The sequence below is a fragment of the Meriones unguiculatus genome, chromosome 14 (genome assembly GCF_030254825.1).
Source record: "Meriones unguiculatus strain TT.TT164.6M chromosome 14, Bangor_MerUng_6.1, whole genome shotgun sequence".
Lineage (NCBI taxonomy): Eukaryota > Metazoa > Chordata > Mammalia > Rodentia > Muridae > Meriones > Meriones unguiculatus.
In genome coordinates, this window is record NC_083361.1 from 30,512,761 (window position 1) to 30,535,636 (window position 22,876).

Sequence of the window (22,876 nt, forward strand, 5' to 3'; positions counted from 1 at the left end):
ATTGTCTTCCTCTGTGGCCTGGGCAAAGCTGCTACTTCTTCAGGGGAAGGTGATCAAAGAGCTAGCCACTGAGTTCATGTCAGAGACAGTGCCTGCTCCCATTACTAGGGAACCCACTTGGACACTGAGCTGCCATGGACTACATCTGTGCAGGAGTTCTAGGTTATATCAGTCTCAGAAAAGACTCTGTGCCCAGATTTTCTGGTTCTGTTGCTCTCCTTATGGAGCTCCTGTCCCCTCCAGGTCTTTCTATCTTGCCCTTCTTTCATAAGATTCCCTGCACTATGCCCAAAGTTTGGCTATGAGTCTCAGCATCTGCTTTGATACCCTGCAGGGTAGAGTCTTTCAGAGGCCCTCTGTGGTAGGCTCCTGTCCTGTTCCCTGTTTTCTCCCTCTTCCAAGCTATCAGGGAAATGCAAATCAGAAAGACCCTGAGATTTCACCTTACACCAATCAGAATGGCTAAGATCAAACACTCAAGTGACAACACATGCTGGAGAGGATGTGGAAAAAGGGGAACCCTCTTCCATTGCTGGTGGGAATGTAAACTTGTATAATCACTTCGGAAATCAATCTGGCACTTTCTCAGACAATTAGGAATAGTGCTTCCTCAACATCCAGATATACCACTCCTAGGCATATATCCAAAAGATGCTCGAGTATACAAGGACATTTGCTCAACCATGTTCATAGCAGCTTTATTTGTAATAGCCAGAAGCTGAAACAACCCAGATGTCCCTCAGTTGAGAAATGGATACAGAAATTGTGGGTATATTTACTCAGTGGAATGCTACTCAGCAATTAAAAACAAGGAAATCTTGAAATTTGCAGGCAAATGGTGGGAACTAGAAAAGATCATCCTGAATGAAGTATCCCAGAAGCAGAAAGACACACATGGTATATACTTACTTATAAGTAGATATTAGACATATGATACAGAATAATCATACTAAAATCTGTACACCTAAAGAAGCTAATCAAGGAGTACCCTGGGTAAGAAGATCAATCCTCATTCTGGACTTATCTTCTTTATTTTATTCTTACATATGTCCAGTCTTTGAGGACAGAATGAAACATTACATTAGAAGCATCTTTCGCTTTTAATAGATATTTTTATATTTATGTTCATTTGAATGTAATTCCATGATTCTATAGAAAAGGTCTATTAGTCTGCTTGTTTATATAAAGAAAGGTTTGCAATGCTTGATTTTATGATCCTAAAATGTGAATGACATCTGATTGGTCAGACTGTTGATTCACTGTTTTAATAAATTTGTTAGATCAGTTACAAATGAGAAATAGATGCACGTGAAGAAACACGTTCCTATTTTGGCTTTTGTTAAGCTAACACATTTAGAATTAAGCTGTCCACCACTCCGCAAAGTTAACTTTGAAACCTAGTTCTAGCTCTTCAATCTATTATTTCAGAATTGCTGTGGTGAGAAGAACATTACTTTGGTAAATGTATTGACTATTAGGTTGGGGAACAGAAACTCCTGGGCCACTCATAGAACTCCTCTGTTTCCTGGATGCAGTTACCAAATACCTCTATGTAACAGGCAAATTAGAAAGCTTGAATAAGAAAGTTCTCGGAAGTGGACATCAGTGTGAGTGACACTGTGATGCTGACTTACTGAGGGTTGGTGAACACATTAAGGAAAAGCTGTCTGAACAAATCTAGAGGAATAACTGCTCTTAGATACTCCACATCCATCTTAAAATGGAAAATTATTCACTTACTTAACATATATTATTGTGTATATTTGAGGATTACAACATAATGATAGGAAATATATAATGTATAATGTATAAATATTATATATTTACCATAGTGAAGCATTTTAACATTTTTATAATCTTATGTAGTTGTTTTTGTGAAAGAAACAACTGAAAGCGATTTATTTTAACAGAATTCCCCAATACAACACAGTTTTATTATCTTTGAATTCTACTCCAAACTTGTTTATTCTGTACATCTGCTTCATATCCTTTAACTTTATTTACCCATTTTCTCTCTCCTAACACTGTGTTGATCAGCCTTTTAGTCTGTCTGTATATCTGTCTGTGTAGTTTTGCTTTTCACTCCATGTATATGGGGACTATTTGTGTTTGGCTTATTTCATCTAGTATAACATCTTTTAGATCCATCCACATTGTGGCAAATTGCAAGATTCCTTCTTTTGTTTTTTAAATTAATTAACTTATTTACTTTACATCATAACTGCAGTTTTCTCTCTTCTCCTCTTCTCTAAGTTCTTCCCTCTACCTCTCCTCCCCCTATCCACTCTTCTCCTTTTCTCTTCAGAAAAGGGAAGGCCTCCCATGGAAATAAACCAGCCTTGGCATATCAAGTTGCAGTAAGATGTCTCCTATTGAGGCTAGACTAGGCAGACCAACTAGGGAAAAGGGTCTCAAAGGCAGGCAGCAGAGTCAGAGACAGCCCCTGCTCCCACTGTCGAACCATGTGAAGACCAAGCTACACAACTGTTAGATATGTGCAGAGGGACTAGGTCAGTCCATGCATGCTGGTTTGTGGTTCAGTCTCTCTGAGTCCCTGTGGGCCCAGATTAATTGATTCTGTAGGTTTTCTTGTGGTGTCCTTGATCCCTCTGGCTCCTACAATCCTTTCTCTCCCTCTTTAGGGTTCCCCAAACTCCACCTACTGTTTGCCTGTGAGTCTCTACATCTGTTTCCATCCATTGCTGGGTGAAGCCTCTGATGATGGTTATGCTAGGCTCCTGTCTGCAAGTATAGGAGAATATCATCAATGTTTTAGGGGTGGGCTCCCTCTCATGGCATAGGTATCAAACTGGACCAGTCATTAATTGGCCATTCCCTCAATTTCTCCTCCATCTTTACCCCTGCACATCTTGTAGACAGGACAAATTGTAGGTCAAAGGTTTTGTGCCTGGGTTAGTGTCCCAATCTCTCCATTGGAAATCTTACCTGGTTACAGGAGATGGCTGGTTTAGGCTCTATATTACCTATTGCTACGAGTCTTAGCTCGGGTCACCCTCATAGATTTTCTATTGACCTAGGTTTTTAGCTTGTTTCAGAGATGCCCACCCCCCACGTTCTAGTTGTTTATTCCAGTTCTCTCTCTCTTCCTCCCTCCCTCCCTCCCTCCCTCCCTCCCTCCCTCCCTCCCTCCCTCTTCCTTCCAAAATCCTTCACAATAGTCATAAATAATATAAAATGTCTTGGTGTAACTCTGACCTGTATGGTAAAACTTTAAGTCTTTGAATAAAGAAATTGAAGAAGATATCAGAAGATGTTAACATCTCCCATGCTTATAGATAGATAGGATTAACTTAGAAGAAATGGCTATCCCTACCAAAAACAATTTACAGATTCAATGCAATTCTCACCAAAATTCCAATACAATTCTTTACAGACCTTGAAAGAGCAATTCTCCTTTATAGGAAAAACAAACAAACAAACAAACAAAAAACCCAGGATATCTAAAATAATTCTGTATAATAAAAGAACTTTTAGAGGTATCCCCATCCCTGATTTCAAGCTTTCCTACAGAGCAATAGTAATAAAAACAATATGGTCTTGGCATAAAAATGGAAAGGTTGATTAATGGAATTGAATTGAAGACCCAGAAGTAAATCCACACAACTATGGATACTTGATTTTTAACAAAGAAGCCAAAATTATACAATGGAAAAAAGACAGCATCTTCAACAATGATGCTACTCTAACTGGATGTCTACATGTAGAAGAATGCAAATAGATCCATATCTATCACCCTGCACAAAACTCAAGTCCAAGTGGATCAAAGACCAGCTACACTAAACCTGATAAAAGGATTTCCTTCTTAAAAGGGAGAATTATAGCTATATATCACCTTTTCTTATTCTCTTGTCTATCAACAGGCATTTAGGCTTTTTCACTTCTTGGCTATTGTAAATAGTAGTACAGTATTACTAAGTGCAGGAGTCAGTAGGCCTCATTAGGAGCTGGTGATCTCATCTCCTGTGTGTTTATACACAGAGGAGACATTGCTGGCTTGTGTAGTAGTTCTATTTTTAATTCTTTAGAAACATCATAGCATACTCCTTGTCATACTGCATGTGCCAGTCTATACTTCGGCCAGTGGTATACTAGGGCTCACTCCTCTGTACATCCTCAGCACGATTTGTTACTTTGTTATATCCTTGTCTTACAAAAATACATATAGGTATACATGTGTGTACATCTTTCTATATGTGGGTACACATTTATATGTGTGTTTGCATAGGTGTGGAGGCCAGAAGACACTCTCAGTTGTTATTTTTGGGAACATCATCCTTTTTTTTTTAGACAGGGACTTTCATTGGTCTGGACCTCACCAGTTAGCCTAGAGCAGCTGGCCAGAGGGCCTTAGGGATACTCTTGTCTCTACCTTCCCAGCACTGTGATTACAAGCCAGAACCACTAAGCCTAGCATTTTCGCTTGGGTTCTGTGGATTGAACTCAAGTCCTCAGTTGAGGTTTACCAGCTGAGCCATTTCCTTAACCAGCCTTTTAAGGTTTTTGTATGTTTGTTTGTTTTAAGTAATGGTTATCTTTAGAATTGTATTAGTTAGCTTTGTGTTGCTATGACTAGCATATCTGGCAGAACAACTTAGGGGAAGAAACATTTATTTTGGCTCATGGTTTCAGAGGGTTTTGTCCATAGTTTTTTGTCTCCATGTGTTTTGACAAAAGCATCATGTTATGAAAGACAGTTGTGTACATCATTGCAGAGAGACAGCAGAGAATGAGACAGGAAGCAGGCAGGACCTATTCTCTTTGGCCTCCTTTCGGTCTTTCTTTCTTTCTTTCTTTCTTTCTTTCTTTCTTTCTTTCTTTCTTTCCTTCCTCCCTCCCTCCCTACCTCCCTCTCTCTCTTTCTCTCTCTCTCTCTTTCTTTCTTTCAAAAGAGATTTCTTTATTTTATGTATATGAGTGCTCTATCTGTATGTATACTTGCATGCCAGAAGAGGGCATCAAATCTCAGTATAGATGGTTGGGAATTGAACTCAGGATCTCTGGAAGAGCAGACATTGCTCTTTACTGCTGAGCCATCTCTCCAGCCCCTTCTCAGTCCTTTCTTAGATGTTTTCTCAACTACCCTCCAAATGGTACCATTTAGAGACCAGGGATGAGGAGCCTGTAGGAGATGTTACACATTCAATCTATTGTCTTTCACATAGATGTTGAATGATAGCTCGTTGTGCTTTTGTTTCTATTTCTTTTTCAATTACTGATGTTGAATATATTTTCATATTCTTGTTGGCAATTTTTACGTCCTTTTTGAAGAAATACTTTTTCAGGCCATTACTCATTTTTTTCTTTTTTTAATTTTAATTTTTTTCATTATACAATTTATTCATTATATATCCCAATTGAAACCCCCTCCCTCAACTCCCTCCATTTCCACCCTTCCTCCCTCATTCCCCCATCCCCTTCTCCTTTTATGTAAAGATAAGTAAAGGCTTTTACTCATTTTTAAATTAAGCTAAAATAATGGGATTTAACAACCTTTCAAAAAGATAAGCTTACAACCAGAAAACTTCATACCTTAATTCTACCAAACACTGAAAAAATCATTGCCAATGTTTCTTTTTTTTAATTTAAAAAACTGTTTTATATATTTTGATGTTTTCCTCTCCCAGCTTCTCTCATCACTCTACCAATTCAACCTTATTTTTCTCTCCCTTTCAAGAGTCCCACCAAATACACAAAAATAAAAATCAAAGTGAACAAGCAAAAGAACCAATGTGATAAAACAAAGCAAAATAAAACAGAACATGTACAGCAAAACAATGGAGTTTGTTTTGTGTTGGCCAACTCTTTGCGGGCATGGAGTGTGCTTGATATACCCACGGTCACTCCATTGAAGAAAACCGATTTGCCTTTGCCACAGTTATCAATAACAAATAGCTTCTCAGTTATGGAGGAGACCCGTGTCTACTTCCCTTCTCGGTGCTGGGACCCCATTTGTTTGCTAATGCCTCTTAAACTCTTTAAAAAAAGAATACCTTTAAGTATATTTTATAAGGCCAAGATCATCTTCAGACCTAAGCTAGACAAAAATATTCTAAGAAAACTATAAAACACTGTGTCTGAATACTGATGCAAAACTTCTCACTAAAACATTAGTAACTGAATTTAGGAACGCGTACACATGATCACCAAGTGAGGGTCACTTTAGCATAAAAGAGTGGCTTAACATTTCAGACCAGTCACAGTGATCTGTCACATTGACATATGAAAGTTAAAAATCACATCATTGTCTCCATTGATATAGAAAAAGCATTTGGCAAAACTTCATCATTCTTACTGGATAAAAATTCTTAACAGGTCAGGCATAGAAGGAAAGCTTTTCATTATATGAAAGGCATGAAAACACTACAGCTAACATAACCAATGTGAAGCAACAGTGCTTTTCCATTACAATGAGGTACAGGGCAGGCATGTTCACTCTCACAGATTTTTTTTTCCAAGACAGGGTTTCTCTATGAAGCTTTGGCTGTCCTGAACTCACTTTGTCCACCAGGGTGACCTCGAACTCACAGAGATCTGCTTGCCTTTGCCTCCCAGCGTGCTGAGATGACAGGAGTGTGCCACTGCAACCAGTTCTCCCACAGTTTTTAAAATTAAGTTTTATTTTATTAGTGTGTGTGTGTGTGTGAGAGAGAGAGAGAGAGAAAGAGAGCGAGCAAAAGAGAGAGAGAAAGTATATGGGGTGTACATATTCTTTCACCGTTTCATGGGTCCTGGAACCAAACTCAGATCAACAGGATTTACTGACTGAGCCATCTAACCAGCCCCCTCTCACCATTTCTGTTCAACATATACTGGAAGTACCAGTAAGGCCGTCCTGATGAGACTTGATAGGTTAGGGTCAGAGGGAAGGGGAAGAGGACCTTCCATATCAGGGGACTGGGGGGGGGGGTGTTATAGGTGGAGACAAGAGAGGGAGGGTGGGACCGGGAGGGGAGTACTGCTGGGATACAAAGTGAATAAATTGTAATAAATAATAAATAAACAATAAAAAACAAAAAGATAGCTGCTTTCAATAAAGAGAGAAAAAAAGAAATTAACAAAGCCGAGTTAACAGAAGCATTTGTGTGTGTTGCGCATGGTGTACCCCTGAATATGTGGGTGTGTTCACCCGTGGAGGCCAGAGGTCGACTTGGAGGATTTTCCTCAGCTGCTTTTCACTTTTATGTTTTGAGGACCGGAATGAGCTATTACTCACTGGGCTAGACCGTCAGGCTGAAGAACTCTGGGGATCCACCTGCCTCCTTCCCCCCTCCCCCCGCCGCCCCATAGCAGCCGGGTTACAGATCCTTTGCACTGAACCTGGCTTTGGGTGCTGAGGAGCTGAACTCGGGTGCTCATGCCTGCAGAGCAAGCCATTTCCTTACCTTTTTGTAAACATGCTTTTAGGAGTAGTATTTATAGAGAGGAAACTCATCTACAGTCTAAATACATCTTACAGATTTTATAATAAATTTCTGCTTTTTATTATTAAAAAAAGAACCACACCATCATCATTATTAACACATCCATAGAATGATGTCTTATGTATTTGACATGGGACTTTTCTACACCTGCCAAGAAAAAGCACTATTTGCTCTGAACATAAAGATACCATTTGCAGATCTATTCCATTGCTCTGAGTCATCGATGGTTATGGGATTTATATTTATCCTGTAATACAGAGCATTTTCTTCTAGGCCTGAAGTTAAATCATTTCATAAAATGTATGAAGAAACATTCCAAATTATCTTTGTCTTGCTTCATGTACTTGAAAAACAAAGTCAAGCACTTGTAAGATTGTTTTCTCTGTGTCTGTGTGTGTGTCTGTGTGTGCGTGTGTGCACAAGTGAGCGTGTGGAGGCCAGTGGTTAGCCTTGGGCGCTGTTCTCAGGGGTCGTCCACTTTCCCTTTCTTTTTAATTAATGTATCTGTTCACTTCACATCCTTCTTCTCTTGTTGGTGCCACCCTCCCTACCTCTTTCCCCATCCCTTATTCCTCAGAGAAGGGGAGCCCCCTCACCAACCTACCCCAGCTCATCAAGCAGAATCAGGACTGAGCAAGTAAGTACTCTTCCTCTGGCTTGGTGAGGCAGCCCTGCCACTGGAGAGTGATCAAAAAGCAGGCAACTGAGTCCATGTCAGAGAGACAGGTCCTGTTCCCCCTTCTAGGGAACTCACATGAAGCCTGAGATGCACATCTGCTACATTTGTGTGTGGGGCCTAGGTCCAGTCTATGCATGGTCCTTGGTTGGTGCGTCAGTCTCCTCAGGCTGGGCCCTGTCACCTCCAGGTGTTTTTGTTTTTTGTTTGTTTGGGTTTTTTTTTTTTTTTTTTTTTTTTTTTTTGAGACATGGTCTCTTACTGGGACTTGGGGCTCTCTAATTAGGCTAGGCTGTCTGGCCACCTAGTCCAGGGATTCTCCTGTTCCTGCCTCCCCAGAGCTGGGATTATCTATGCACCACCACACATGGATTTTTCTGTTAGCGCTGGGGATTGAGCTCAGGTCCCCCTGCTTGTGCAGCAACCACTTTACCGTGAGCCCTCTCTCTGCCTCTCCATCCCCCTGTGGTCGCTGTTTATGTTACCCACACTTGACATTATGAGTTTTAATTTTTTTTTAGTTTTTTTCTTTATATTTTTATTAATTACAGTTTATTCATTTTGTTTCCCACCTATGGCTCCCTCCCTCCTCCCTTCCTAATTCCACCACCCCTCCCTTTTCTTCACCCATGCTCCTCCCCCAGTCCACTGATAGGAGAGGTCCTCCTCTCCTTCCTTCTGATCCTAGTCTATCAGATCTCATCAGAAGTGGCTGCATTGTCTTCCTCTGTGGCCTGGTAAGGCTGCTCCCCTCTCAGGGGGAGGTGATCAAAGAGCAGGCCAATCAGTTCATGTCAGAGACGGACTAGTCCCAGTTCCCCTTACTATGACACCCACTTGGACAATGATCTGCCATGGTCTACGTCTGTGCAGGGGTTCTAGGTTATCTCTATGAATGGTCCTTGGTTGGAGTATGAGCCTCAGAAAAGACCCTGTGCCCAGATTTTTTTTGGTTCTGTTGCTCTCCTTGTGGAGCTCCTGTCCTTTCCAGGTCTTACTATTTTCCATTTCTTTCATAAGATTCCCTTCACTCTGCCCAAAGTTTGGCTGTAAGTCTCAGCATCTGCTTTGATACCCTGCTTTGATGGAAGGACACACTTACTGGACTGATTGTTTATTACTTTAAATAATTTTAGAATGTCGTACATGTTACATGGTATAAAAACAAGGATAGCACTTAAAATAATTTTGCTTTCATTCACAAATGAATGACCAATAGAATCCCTTCCCCCTTCTGAGGGTCACTGCCGTGGTAAGAATTTGGTTGTGTGAACTGCATAGAATGAAGCTAACTGGCTAAACCTTGCTCTGGAAGTTTGTATGAATGTTACGTACTCACTAATGTGGGAATGAACCCTGCTGTGACACTCCCTGAGCCGGGTGATCAGTACTTTAAAGAAATTAAAGTGAGGTGAGGGGACTGAGGGCACAGGCCTTCTGTTTCAGTGAGGTGGATAGAAAGGTCCTTCGAGCGAACAGAAGCCTCAGTGAAGCAAGTGACAGTTTGAGAGAGGAGCATACTTGCGGAGGAAGCAGCAGGCAAAACCCCAAGTATAACCAGGAGCAGCAGCGTGAGCAAGCGACAAGAAGCAAGTCTGAGAGGTAGCAATGGAGCTATTTATTTGATTCAACAGATATTAAATTTGGTCCTTTAATTAGTTTTCTGTCTTTTAAAGAATGTGACTGCTTGCATAGCATATTCTTTTTCTGGCTTTTCATAAAGGTTTTAGAACATAGTTTCATTTTTTTAATGCTTGTGTCTATGTACATGTTTCTGTGTGTTAGGGCAGGCACACATGTGCTGCAGTGCATGTGTGGAAGTCAACAGCTTTCCACCTTAGTTGAGGTGCTGTCTTGTTCACTGTGGCCTATGCTAGGCTAGAGGCCCTAGTGCTTGCATGGATTCTCCTGTCTCCACTTCCCATCTTGCAGTAGGACTACTAGGGTTACAGGTGTGCCTCACCATGTCTGGATTTATGTAGGTTCTGGAGGTCTAATCCCTGGTATTTACACCTACATGGCTTTACCTACTAAGGCATGAGAGCAGTGGCGACTCTATTGTATAAGTCATGTGGCTATCTTTAAGGCCACATATAAAATATATATGTATAAGATGTTAAGGAGCACAATGCTACCTCCAACAAAAGCAGGATTCTCTTAGTAAGGAAGAAAGAGAGTAAATGTTGGATAAACCGCTGGCAGTACCTCTCATACAACCCTGTGGGCCTGGAATTCCCATGTTATACAGAGTGTTATAAAGCACAGCAAAATGAAAATCTTCCCATTATATTTTATGAAGTGAGCCACCATCTTGTCTTAAAAACTAATAGACATGTCTAAAGGAAAAATAACTTAACTTATGAATATAACTGAAAATTCAAAATATAAATATGTCATCTCTCTAGTACCCTAAAAAATAATTCATCAGGACCACCTAGGGTCCATAGTATAAAAGCAGGAATGCTTTAATATTAGGAAAATTTAAATGTAAATCTAAATATAATATGACATGTCAAAGGCTCAGTAAGAAGAAAAATATGATAAGTAAAATTGATAAAGGAGTTGATGAAAGTCAGCACTTAGTTATGGTTAAGAATCATCTTACCTAGCATCAACTTACCTTCTAAACTTCTGTTCATGCCCATAGACAAAAGCTCCCACCAACCCTAATTGCAGAAGCCTCTCTTTCTAGTCCAAGTTACTGGGAATAAGTGACATTTGTGGGTTCAGCACTAAATGGGATATTTACACCATTCCTCAGGTTTAGCAAACATTGCAAAGGAGGGAGCGGAAATAGGATATAAGAGCTGAAGGACAGGGTGAAGGAGCTGTGAAACGCCATCCTCGACTCAGTGCAACCATTGCAACCATCAGTTCACAACTGTAGTTAACCTGCATGTGACTAGCCCTGTCAGTCATTCATGGAAGGGTGCATGGGACCTGACCCTTACTGCCGAACTGTTGGATTTTGGTAGACTCTGGGGTTAGGAGAAACTCTTGTTTTCAGTAGCCACCCCTGAGCCTGGCAGGCTCTAACAAGTATCTCCAAACTCATGGTTACACAGACAACCCTGGTTAAACTCAGGGAAAGGAGAGGGTCATAGAAAAACATGAATAGGCATGAACAAGAGAAATAAATTTGTAGGGAAGTGGTGAGGGGAGGCAGGTTGTAGGAAAAGGGAGAAGGGGAGAAGGGGTATAGTTATCATGTATTTTGTACATATATGAAATTGTCAAAAACAAATGTAATTAATAAAAATAACTAGTCCTAGGTATCAAAAACTAGAAATATAGTTCTTTAGTAAAATCCAAATATTTAATTTTCTATGCTAGCAAGTTTATTCTACTTCAAAGGACAAAATATGTTCTATAACTCCTAAGTCAGGGGAAGCTGTCTATAAAATATACTTTAAAAGAATATCTGGGGCCTGGAGAAATGGCTCAGTGGTTAAGAGCACTGACTGCTCTTCCAGAGGAGCTGGGTTCAAGTCCCAGAACCCACATGGCAGCTCACAATTGTCTGTAACTCCAAGATCTGACACCCTCACACACACATACATGTAGGCAAAACACCAATGAATGTAAAATAAAAATAATTTTTTAAAAAGAGTATCTCAGTGTCCAAGTGGGTTCCTTAGTAAGGGTAGCAGGGACTGTCTCGGACATGAACTCAGTGGCTGCTCTTTGATCACCTCCCACTGAGGGGGGAAGCAGCCTTATCAGGCCATAGAAGAAAACAATGCAGCCAGTCCTGATGAGACCTGATAGGCTAGGGTCAGATGGAAGGGAAGGAGAACCTCCCCTATCAGTGGACTGGGGAAGGGGCACAGGAGGAGAAAAGAGAGGGAGGGCAGGATTGGGAGCGGACAAGGGAGGGGGCTGGCTACAGCTGGGATACAAAGTGAATAAATTGTAATAAATTAAAAAAAATGACTACAGAAAAAAAAGTATCTGAACTAGGATGACATAAAGCCATTACAATATGCTCCATGTTGCCTCTGCATATTTCCCAAGGTAATCTCTAATGTGTACCATGGATCACATAATTTCTTTCCTCATCAGCTCATATCTTTTCAGCTTGCTTCCAAACAAGCTATGTGCCCAGTTTGGCAGAATTCTGTACATAGCAATACTAAACTCAAGAAAAACTTGTACCTGTTTATTCCCCTCTAAAAGTGAGGATACTTTTAATATTGCCTTTGAACTTTTAGATAGCTTTGAACCTGAACAATTAGATAGCTTTATACAATCAAATTATTCTTTTCTTTAGTGAAGTGTGTAAGATATTTGCTCTTAGGCCATTATCTAGAAGGCTAAAGCTTTAAATTATGAAACCAATATGTTCCACACCAATATTTTTCAATTTTTAGGCATAATTCACATTAAGAAACATTAAACTAGGTTTATTGTTGCTGGTTGTAACCACATTATGGTTCAGTTTTGTTTTATGTAGGAACTTTTCTTGATGGAATATTTTGGTTCTAGTTGCTGGTTTTCCTGTGATTGTCAGGAGGGTGACTGGGTAGAAGTTTGCTAAACGGTGCCTTCTTTTCTGCCCACAGATCTCATGCATGAAGCACAGTGGTCCTCATCAACCAGAAGCAGTAGATTTTACCAGCAATCCATCACATCCCTTTTGATCTGGTTTTCTTTTTCAAAAAGTAGAAACATCTCTTTCAAGTTATTTTTGTTGCAAATCTAAGCAAATGGCTGACCATGATTTGGGTGAAAAACCTACAAAGTGCCCAAACTGTGCATCTTCTCAGGCTGGCCTGCTGTGCCTGTGCTCACCAAGCCAGGCTCCAGTTTTGGTGGTGGAAATGTCACAGACATCGAGTATTGCTAGTTCAGAAATGTTTGCTTCACAAGAGAGAAAAAAAGAAAGAATTTCCAGCAGAGAATCTTCTTTGAAGGATTTGGTAAATATTGAAGATTCTACAACACAGATTGGCAGCCCATTCTCTATTCCCATGGGCCCTTGTCAGCTAATTCACGGCCTTCTTAAAGTTTTTAAAGAACTATTTGTTTCCCACAGCAGAGATGAGCAAAGTTGGCTGATTACATGTTTTGTGATACTTTCAGTCACTGTCAAAATTATTTATCAGAATCCCAAACAGTTAACATTCCAGCTCTAAAAAGCTATTTATAGAAGAAAAACTTCCTTTCCAAGTTTAACTGAATAGGACTTTTTGATAATTTTCTTCAACTGTTGCAGAGTGAGATTTATGACAAAGGTCAAAATATGGCTATAGCCTCATTATCTAAGAAGTTCTAGTTATCTATCTAGAATATAAAATACACTTTAAAAGGTTGGTTCACATGATTTTCAAATAATGTGTGGATTGCCAATCAAACTGATTTGGCTATATTCATCTGTGAAGAGCACACTGGGAGACTATAGTTAATCTAGTACAATTTTGGTGACAAGGAATGGTAAGTTTAGTTAAAATCAGGCCCTCTTTACCTGAACCTTTTGACACTTGTGCCCTTACCTTAAGGTCTTCTCTAGACTAATAAACCAATGACTTGTACTGCATTCTTGATTTGAAAAAGATAGTAAACTGTTTTGTTTTGTTCGTTTTTCAAGACAAGGTTTCTCTGTGTAGCCTTGCCTGTCCTGGACTCTGTAGACCAGGCTGGCCCTGAAATCACAGAGATCTGCCTGTCTCTGCCTCCGGGAGTGCTGGGACTACAGGTATGCTCCCCCATGCCCAGCTCAGTAAACTATTTTGTATACAGTAAATACTATGGCATCCATGAAAGCTTATCACACTCTGAGTTCATTATTAAAAGAATGTTACATCTTAAGTGTTGTTTTTCAAAATTCTCTTTTGGTTCTAGTCCATAAGAACTTCAAATGTGGAGAGAAAAAGTTCTCAGGGACAGTGGAGTAGAAGCCATATCACAGAAGGAAAAGTCCCACACATAAGAATGGAGAATGGAGCCGATATAGAGGTACGCAGGAAGCAAACTAAGGCTACTACAGAAGCTCAGGTTTCTTTTTTTTTAAACATTCTGTTTCATCTTTTAAATAAAATTTATTTATTTTAATTTAAACATTTTCACAATATATTTTGATCATGTTTCTCCTCCCTCAACTCCTCCCAGATCCTCCTCACCTCCAACCCATCCAACTTTATCTTCTTTCTCTTTCAAAACAAAAATAAACTCCCACAAAACACAAAAACTAAAAATAAACAAAGACAAAAATGCCAAAAACAAAATACACACACACACACACACACACACACACACACCAAAACAAAACAAAACAAACAAAACAAAAACAAAAACTGAAAATCAAACTATGGAGTCCATTTGGTTTTGGCCAACTACTCCTGGGCATGGGGCCTGCCCTGGAGTGTGATTGAATACGCAGTCACATTCCATTGGAGAAAACGGATTTTCCACTTGTCAGCAGGTATCAGCTGCAAATAGCTTCTTGGTTATCTCCATGTCCACTTCTCCCTCTAGTTCTGGGACTTGTCTGGCTTGAGCCTGTGCAGGTGTTATGAGTGCTGCCACAGTCCCAGTAAGTGGGTATATGAACCTAAGACTAGATAGGTTATGGGATATATGGGAAAACTTAATACGATTATTCTGCAAAAGGAATATAGCACTAAAATGACTTCTAATGACTTAGTGCTAAAGCCATATACGTGTGTCTTGCTTAGCCTTTATCAGGGAAGCTTCTTGCAGTAGATGGGAATTAACACAGAGACCCATGACTGGACAATGTGCTGAGACAGTTTGGAGCACTTACTTCTACTGTGGTGTCCTCATTAAATTCATCCCTTTAAGGCCCAGGGAGCTATGTGGAAGAGGAGGCAGAAGGATTTTAAGAGCCAGAGGTGATGGATGGCTCAGAGGAAAAAGACACCCTAGACCTGAACTTAGGTTTCCTCTAAGCCAATGGTTTGTGACAGAGACAATTGAGAAGTCAGCCTCTGAGGAAAGGAAGTAGAGACCATAGCAAAAAATTTCAAGCACATTAAAGTTTTTACTGAAGGAAATACAGACTATTTCTTGCTCATGGAGAGCCAAGAGACTTCACCTAAAGTGTGGGTATTTGGACTAAAAATCTTTTCCTAAAGGCACTGGTACACTCTTTGTTCAGACTTTTTGATGATTCAGAGGCCAGATATTTTTACATAGCTCATCTGCTCACTGCTTTGGTGACCTCTCCACTTTTCCAGTTTTGATAAATACCTTCACCATTTTTCAGGATTCTAATTTAATATAAAGTATGAGTTAAGGGCTGCACAGATGGCCCATTCAGTAAAGTGTTTGCAGGGCAAGCATGAGGCTCAGAATCTGGGTCCCCAGCACCTATGTGGAAATGGGAGTGCAATGGCACCTGTCACTCCAGTGCTGGAGAAGAGGAAGAGAGAAATACAAGCAGTAGGAAATGTGGGCAGTGCAGCCACCTGCTTCGTTGTGCAGGTGAAGGTGGCTCCACGTCTGACCTCTAAAGCCTCTAGGGGAGGGTTTGGCTGCCCGGCCTCACAGAGGCTTCATCTGTGGCACTGACTCAGTTGTTGTCCCATGTGCATGATGGGTTAGAAACTGATCTGCTGATATTTGCATCATAAAAATTGACTCTTTCTGCCAATTCTTGAGAAACGCAAACATAGTTGTGTGGTTTTTATTTTGCACTGTGAACCAGAACACTCCTTTGACCAAACCAGTTCATTCTTTATTTGTAAACAAAAGTTAAATGATAAATCAGAAAGATTCTTGGTTTGGATCAGTGGTTTTCAACCTATGGATTTCAATCCCTTTTGGGTTTACATATCAGATATTTACAATACAATTCATAACAGTAGTAAAATTACAGTCATAAAGTAGCAATGAAAATAATTTTATGATTAGGGGTTACTACAACACGAGGAACTGTATGAAAGGGTTGCAGCATTAGGAAGGTCGAGAACCGCTGGTTTAGATAGTGGTATTGTAGCTAGAGTGTATTTTCTTCTTGCTTCTGATTTTTATTAAATTTTCTGTTATGTATTTTCTTTTCTAAAATAAAGTGAATAAAGCAAGAGAAATAACCCAGAAATAGAGGAGATTAAAAGCACTTGTAGTTAAAGAAGAAGGCAGTTGTTTATTGTTTTAGGATCAAACCCAGGGCCCTGTGCATGACAGACAAATGCCCAACCACTGAGCTACATCTGCAGCCTATCTGGTAGTTGCTAGTGTTGATTTCATAGTGTGACTCTCTGAGTTTTGGGGTGAAAATTTTCTGAATGTATTATTTATGCATATATATGTATGTATGTATGTATGCATCAAGCTCATGTGTATATTAATATTTCACATCTTTTCCTTATGAAAATATTTCATTTTATTATGAAAGTTTATATTAGTATTACTTTATAATGTGTAGATCGAAAGAAATCAATTTCTGTAATTTTGAATTCTTCCACATTTTGCTATTAGAACTTTTATGGTTTTCTTGAAAAAGACATACAATTAATAAAAGTCATTAAAATTTGACTGTGGGTAGTTAAAATGTATTTGTTACTACTGAAGCAAATACATAGTGTCTCTATGTATTTGATATTTTCTTACCCTAGAACAGAATTCCTCTTCCCTTAGTGGATATCTTTCAGTATTGTGTGTTCATTCCTAATGCCTGATGAATGCCACTGTGGACAGACGAACTCTTGTTTTGTCTCCAGGAATTCTATACCTTCGGAAGAATATTGGGACAGGGGAGCTTTGGAATGGTCAGTGAAGCTATAGACAAAGAAACAGGAGCTAAGTGGGCAATTAAAAAAGTGAATAAAGAAAAGGTAAGGCTTCCCAGTGCGGCATTTCCAGGGTACAGTGCCAGGGTGGGGTGGGGGTGGGCAGTGCAGCTTTCCACACTAACCCAAGTTGTGTCTTCCCTTGAGGGCCATGGCTGGACCAACTGCTGGAGAATTGTGGGGACTACTTAGTCTCCTGCGAGGGGACTACTGCCTGTCTCAGGCAGACAAGTGCTGTCTGAAAAATTCAAAAGTATTGACTTAACCAGTATAACCAAACATGTAATCTTCATGAGTGAATTTGAAGTCAGAATTGATGTATGTAGGTATAGGGCTGTAAGCATGATGTCTTAGCTGGAAGTAAGTCCTGTGGTCCCACCTGAGTTGTTTGATACATTTTTCTTCTCTTTTCTCATTTAATTCTGTTTTCTTACTGTTGCCTAATCCCCCTTCCAATCTAGTCTACTGTCCCTGTGAATCTGCTCACTCCCTCTGTGTTACTTGTTGGCAGAAGACTGGGCTTCTGCTTAAGGGAAAATCTAAGATCTCAAACTTTTTGTGTTTTTTTTTTTTCTGTTGTTGTTTTTTGTTTTTCAAGGCAGGGTTCTCTGTGTAGCCTTGGCTGTTTTGGACTCACTTTGTAGAACTGGCTGGCCTCAAACTCACAGAGACCCACCTGCCTCTGCTTCCTTGAATCCTGGGATTACAGGTTTGTGCCACCACACCCAGCCTTAAGACCTCAAACAGCTCATTACCAACCTTTAGAAATTTCTCTGTTTGGATAAAGAAGCAAAATGACACTATTGTGGTGTTTTCTTCTTGTAGTTGTGATAAGTATTGGATCTATTATAAACAGTAAGCAATATCTATTTTTAAATTGTAGCAAATTCTTGAGTTTAATGAGATGACATACTAACTTTAATAAAGCAATTAAGAGCCTTTTTAGCATCTTTTGCAATTCTTTTGAACTCTATGTGGCATACCAAAGGGCTGTCTTGCATGCTGTTTCTTTCCTAAAGGTTCATTTGGGGGATTATATTTGCAAATTTAGGAATTATTCTCTCCCTCATGTACTGATATTGGGAGTATAGTAGACCCAAGTAGTGAAATAAAATGATGCTGTCAACACAGGAATCAGACAATATATTATTTCAGTATGCACAGGTCAAGCTGTTTGGGAAAAGAGGTGGGAACAGAACTGAGATGAGTTGCAGGAGAAATTGTGATAACTTTCCAGACCTACTCTTCACACTCCTAGTGGCCACTATTTCTCTGAGCCTCCAGGATAAGCTTAAAATGTGCTTCCTTCTACATGGGTGGAATGTATCAGAGTAGCCAGTATCCTTCTTATCCAAAGACAGTGAAAGTTGAACAGGAAAGGAAATTGCAATCAAGAATGTCCCTAAATAACATTTTAACTAGAATATGTTTGCTTTATGATCAGTTTGTTTTCTTAAGAACTATTATGTACTTTTCTAAACTCGGGCTAAAGGTGTGTGCAGAAATAGATCTTTTGTCACCTCCTTCAAGAATATTTTAATGTTGAAAAAAAGACCCATAAAAGAGGAGAATATTAATGGCAATTTCAGTATCAGGGAACTAATGATCTGGGACAGAGCTGGAGAAGGTAGAGAGCAGCCTTGAATTTTCTAGATGATTAGACAGTCTTGCCTATCTGAAGGATGTGCTCCCTGGAGATCTCTTCATTTTATCTTTTGTTCCAGGCATGGTAAGGCTTAGATGTTAGCTGAGTTGGTTTAGTCTGAAGGCAAGGCCTCTGTCTTTTTCTGCTCAGTTAATCAGGGAGAGCAGGAAATAACATAAATACAAGGTTGACTGTATATATAATATAATAGTATAGCATAGTATATGCATATTATAATATAATGTACATTATATTATTTACCACATATGTATTATACATATCAACTAAATCAAAACAAGAAAACAACAAAGGAAAATTTTTCTGTTGTAAAGTCATCTCTGGTTGATATCACTAGAAAATTTTGTTTTTGTTATGCTAATGCAAAAGATCTCTGTGATTGAAGGAACTATCAATTGAAATGAGGGGTCAGAGGCTATGTTTAGCTAATTTATGGGAGCAGTTCAAAAGATTGAATGAGGCCAAATAAAATACAACTTGAAAATGGACAAAGAAAAGAATTCGATCTGATTAGGGAATGGGAGAAGCTCTGCTCCTCTGTTTTCCTTCCGGGAAGAGCAGGCCTCCCAGGGCTATCAGCTGAACAGGCATACCAAGTTCTTTGTCTTTCCAGTGTATTTTAAGAAAGACACTATTCAAAACTGTAGGAAAAGGTATAAAATAGCTAACTTATATTGAGGAGAGTAGGAGTGGCATTCTCACAAGCAATATGTTTCTTCATTGATTAAGGCTGGAAGCTCTGCGGTGAAGTTACTTGAACGGGAGGTGAACATCCTGAAGAGTGTCAAACATAAACACATCATCCACCTGGAACAAGTGTTTGAGACGCCTCAGGTAACGTTCCACCAGGTGCTCCAGTTTGAAGGTTGTTATTATTACAAAATGAATATCATTCCATTCTGAAGTAGCCCTCTGGGGCACAGTTGCTCATGTCCTTGGCAGAAGTCTGTCACTAGAGATTGATGAGAACATTCTGAAGGACTTTTATTATTGATTGTATAATTAGGTGTGTAATGATTAGATTGATGTCTTTAGTTCCACGTTCTGGGTGGCACATTAGAAACAAATGTTTAAGATTAGGATAACTTCATGCAAATCAAATAGCGAGTAGAGCTTCCTCAGAGATGGCATCCTTTTGCATTTGCTCTTAGTCTCTCTACTAAAGACCATTTGATTATTGTCATGATTTTGCAAGGTTAGTGTCATGATCAAATTGACAAGGCTTACTTGGAATGGTGTAGATAATATATTTTTTAAAAATTTATTCTTCTCTCATACAAGAAATATATCCTGAGTGCAGTTTCCCCACCCTCCACTTCTCTCAGTCTCTCTCGCTTCCCTTCTCTCCCGTATCCACCTTTCCTCCACTTCCCTTCAGAAGAGCAGCCCTCCCAGGGCTACCAACTGAACACAGCATAACAAGTTCTTATCTTTGTCTTTCCAGTGTGTTTTGTCTTTATTCTTTCTCAGACATTATCACTCTCTAGTCTTAACTGCCTGTAGGTTTTTGTTTTGTTTTGTTTTTAGTGCGTGAACTTGGACATCCCTCCACCACCTGGGAACAGTGCACTGTGTGGTTCAGCATGTGAGCAGATGGCAGGCTTCTTTAAATCCGACTCCATTACCCGTGTCCATGAGAACATGGCCATGTTTCTCAACTTCTCTCTGTGTTACTGTCTCACCTGTGAAGTGATGACTCATCTGATTATTGAAGAAATAGAGATTAATGAGACTGTGGCTATAATGCACCCATCTCATCAGATGTTAGCTACTGTTCATTTTCTTTGCCCGACGCAAAAGTAGCCACTAAGTGTCAGTTCAGGTTACACATTGCATTTCATTAACTGCAAGTGCTTGGCTAAGGACGACAGTTATCCTTTTTGGTGATCCTGAAGGCCAACATGACGCTCTGCTTCTGCCACTGAGCTACACCTCCATCTCTGAATTGTGATTTCTTTTATCTCCAAATGTATATTGAATAACTCTGTTCGTTATCATCAGTTTTAAAAATTTTATTTATTTCCATGAATGCTTTATTTGCATGTATGTCTGTGTTTCTCGTGCATGCCTTGTGCTTGAGAAGGCAGAAGAGGGCTACCGATTGGCTGGGTCTGGGGAAGACAGCTGTGAGCCACCACGTGGATGCTAGGAATCGAAGCCAGGTCCTCTGCAGTAGTAACAAGTGCTCTTAAGCATGGACTCATCTTTCCAGCCTCTTACCCATCAGTTTTACTTTGATTTTGATGAATCTTGATAAACTTTTCATGTTTCGTATGCATGGGGTTCATGGAACTTCTTGGGTCTGTGAGTTTGATTTTTACCTAATTTAGGAAAATTTTGGTAATTATTTCAAGTATTTATTTTATTTCCCCACTCTGAAGGACTTAGTACATCTGCTAGGTTGCTTGATACTATTCAAGTCCACTGCTGTTCTGCTCTTTTTTCATCATTTTTCTGTGTTCACTCTGTATGATTGTATTTTACTATGACTTGAAATTCACTAATTTTTAAAAATAACTTGTAATGTTTTATCATCTTTTCCTGTTGGAAATTTTATTTCCTTCATATGCATATTCAACATATGACCTTAACATACTCAGTGTTCCCTGCTTCATAAATACAATGATAGGGCGGAGGGTGGAGGAAGGGAGGGATTGGGATGGGAGGAGAGAGGGAACCATGGGGGGGGATACAAAGTGAGTAAAGTGTAATTAATAAAGAAAAATAAAAAAAAGAATATAACAAATAAAAAAATAAATAAATACAGTGATAGGAGCTAATTATGTAAACTCCTTTTTCTACTAATTGTATCGTGTAGGCCTTTGTTAGTTGAGATTTGATGGGCCTTCACTCTTTCATTCTGGGTTATATTTTCCTGCTTTGTAGTCTGTTGCTTGTATATTTATTTACTTATTTTTGTCTTTTAATATAAGGTCTCACAATGTAGGCCAGGATGGTCTGGAAGTTCTCCCTAGGCAAGGCTGGTCTGGAACTTGTGAAGCTCCAGCCTCAGCTCTCGAGTGCTAGGATTTCAGGTGTGCACTACCATACCTGGCTGTCAGATTTGTAAAAGTTACCGTTTTAGGTCCTGGACTTTATATTCTTATAACTATTTTGAGGAGCTATGAATTGGTCTCACTAGATAGCCCTGAAATCAGTGACCCTTCTGCCAAGCTCCCAGTGGCTGGGACGATAGGCATGTGCCACAACAGCAACAGCTCTTGAACTTTATATTATGATGTCGTAAGTGAGTTAGAAGCATTAATTTAGTGATGCCTTTGGTGCTTGATTTATTCTTTGAGAGGGGCAACAGAGTATCCTCTCTAGAACTAGTTTTCCCCATCCACTGAGGGGCTGCCTTCTGAATCCTCACACTGTCTCCAGTGCAACATGAATTAGGAGATTTCTCACTCTGGCTAATGGAAACACAGAACGAGCATGAGCTTCAGTGCTGCCCTCTTTGGCTTTCACATGGTTAGTTCCCCAGCTTTGCAACAAAGCACATGCTGACTATAACTCTGCTGAAGATTAGAGGAAGAATTTCTCTCTGTTTCTGTCTCTGTCTCTGTCTCTGTCTCTGTCTCTCTCTCTCTCTGCGTGTGTGTGTGTGTGTGTTAGTATACAGAATTTTCCTCTCTGATATTTTTCCCTAGAAACTTTATTTGTCTTGGCTTTTCTGGACTCCCAGCTCTTGAATTTATGGAGGCTATTGGATCTACAAGTTCTCCAACATGTACTCTTGCAGGCCTCACAGTTGGCTTTGGTAATTCCAAGCAGCTTCCTCCCCATTCATTGCTGCTGTGCCCTGAAGGCCCTATGATGCCACGGAATTCCACAGATATCCTTTTCATGTTGTCATCTCTGATTGACACCTCTTCTTGCCCTGGGGTGCGGCAACTCTTCAGAAGCTAAGACAATCAGGAGCTTGTCCTCATGAGTTTCTCTTTCTCAGAGAATACTACTCTGTTCTTACTAGTGTCTACTGCCTGAAAATTAATTGTTTTATAAAAATTTCCAGTTCTTAACTTATTTAAGTAGAGGGGCAAACTAGTCTATTACCCTACCTTGTATACAAACAGGAGCCCAAATATAAAAGTGTTTGAAGGCAAGAGAAATGTTCATCTGTGGTTCTCTTTTTTTCTGCCTTGCTTGATTTTGATTCAAATGAACCAGGTCTACCCATAAACACACACATGTCTAGACTTTCCACTGAAAGTAGTCTAAGGAAATGGATGTCTAATTGGTTGGATACTGCTGATCCACCACTCAGACTGTGCAGAGGTTTCTTATAAGTCTAACTGTGCTCTAGATATGTACACTTGTTTCCAATAAGTGTAAAAGACTT

General features: G+C 39.7%; 1 protein-coding gene across 4 annotated transcripts in view; it reads left to right on the forward strand.

Annotated features, from left to right (window-relative positions):
• Positions 1–22,876, forward strand: part of Stk33 (serine/threonine kinase 33) — a 176,380-nt gene that overhangs the window by 92,914 nt on the left and 60,590 nt on the right. For 3 of the 4 annotated variants that reach the window (XM_060367072.1, XM_060367073.1, XM_060367074.1), the window contains 5 exons: positions 12,681–13,037; positions 13,706–13,813; positions 13,960–14,073; positions 16,800–16,913; positions 19,261–19,365. In XM_060367072.1, coding sequence (XP_060223055.1) covers positions 12,825–13,037; positions 13,706–13,813; positions 13,960–14,073; positions 16,800–16,913; positions 19,261–19,365 — 654 coding nt within the window. In that variant the 5' untranslated portion in view covers positions 12,681–12,824. The remainder of the gene's footprint in view (positions 1–12,680; positions 13,038–13,705; positions 13,814–13,959; positions 14,074–16,799; positions 16,914–19,260; positions 19,366–22,876) is intronic. The other variant, XM_060367076.1, reaches the window with a different exon arrangement.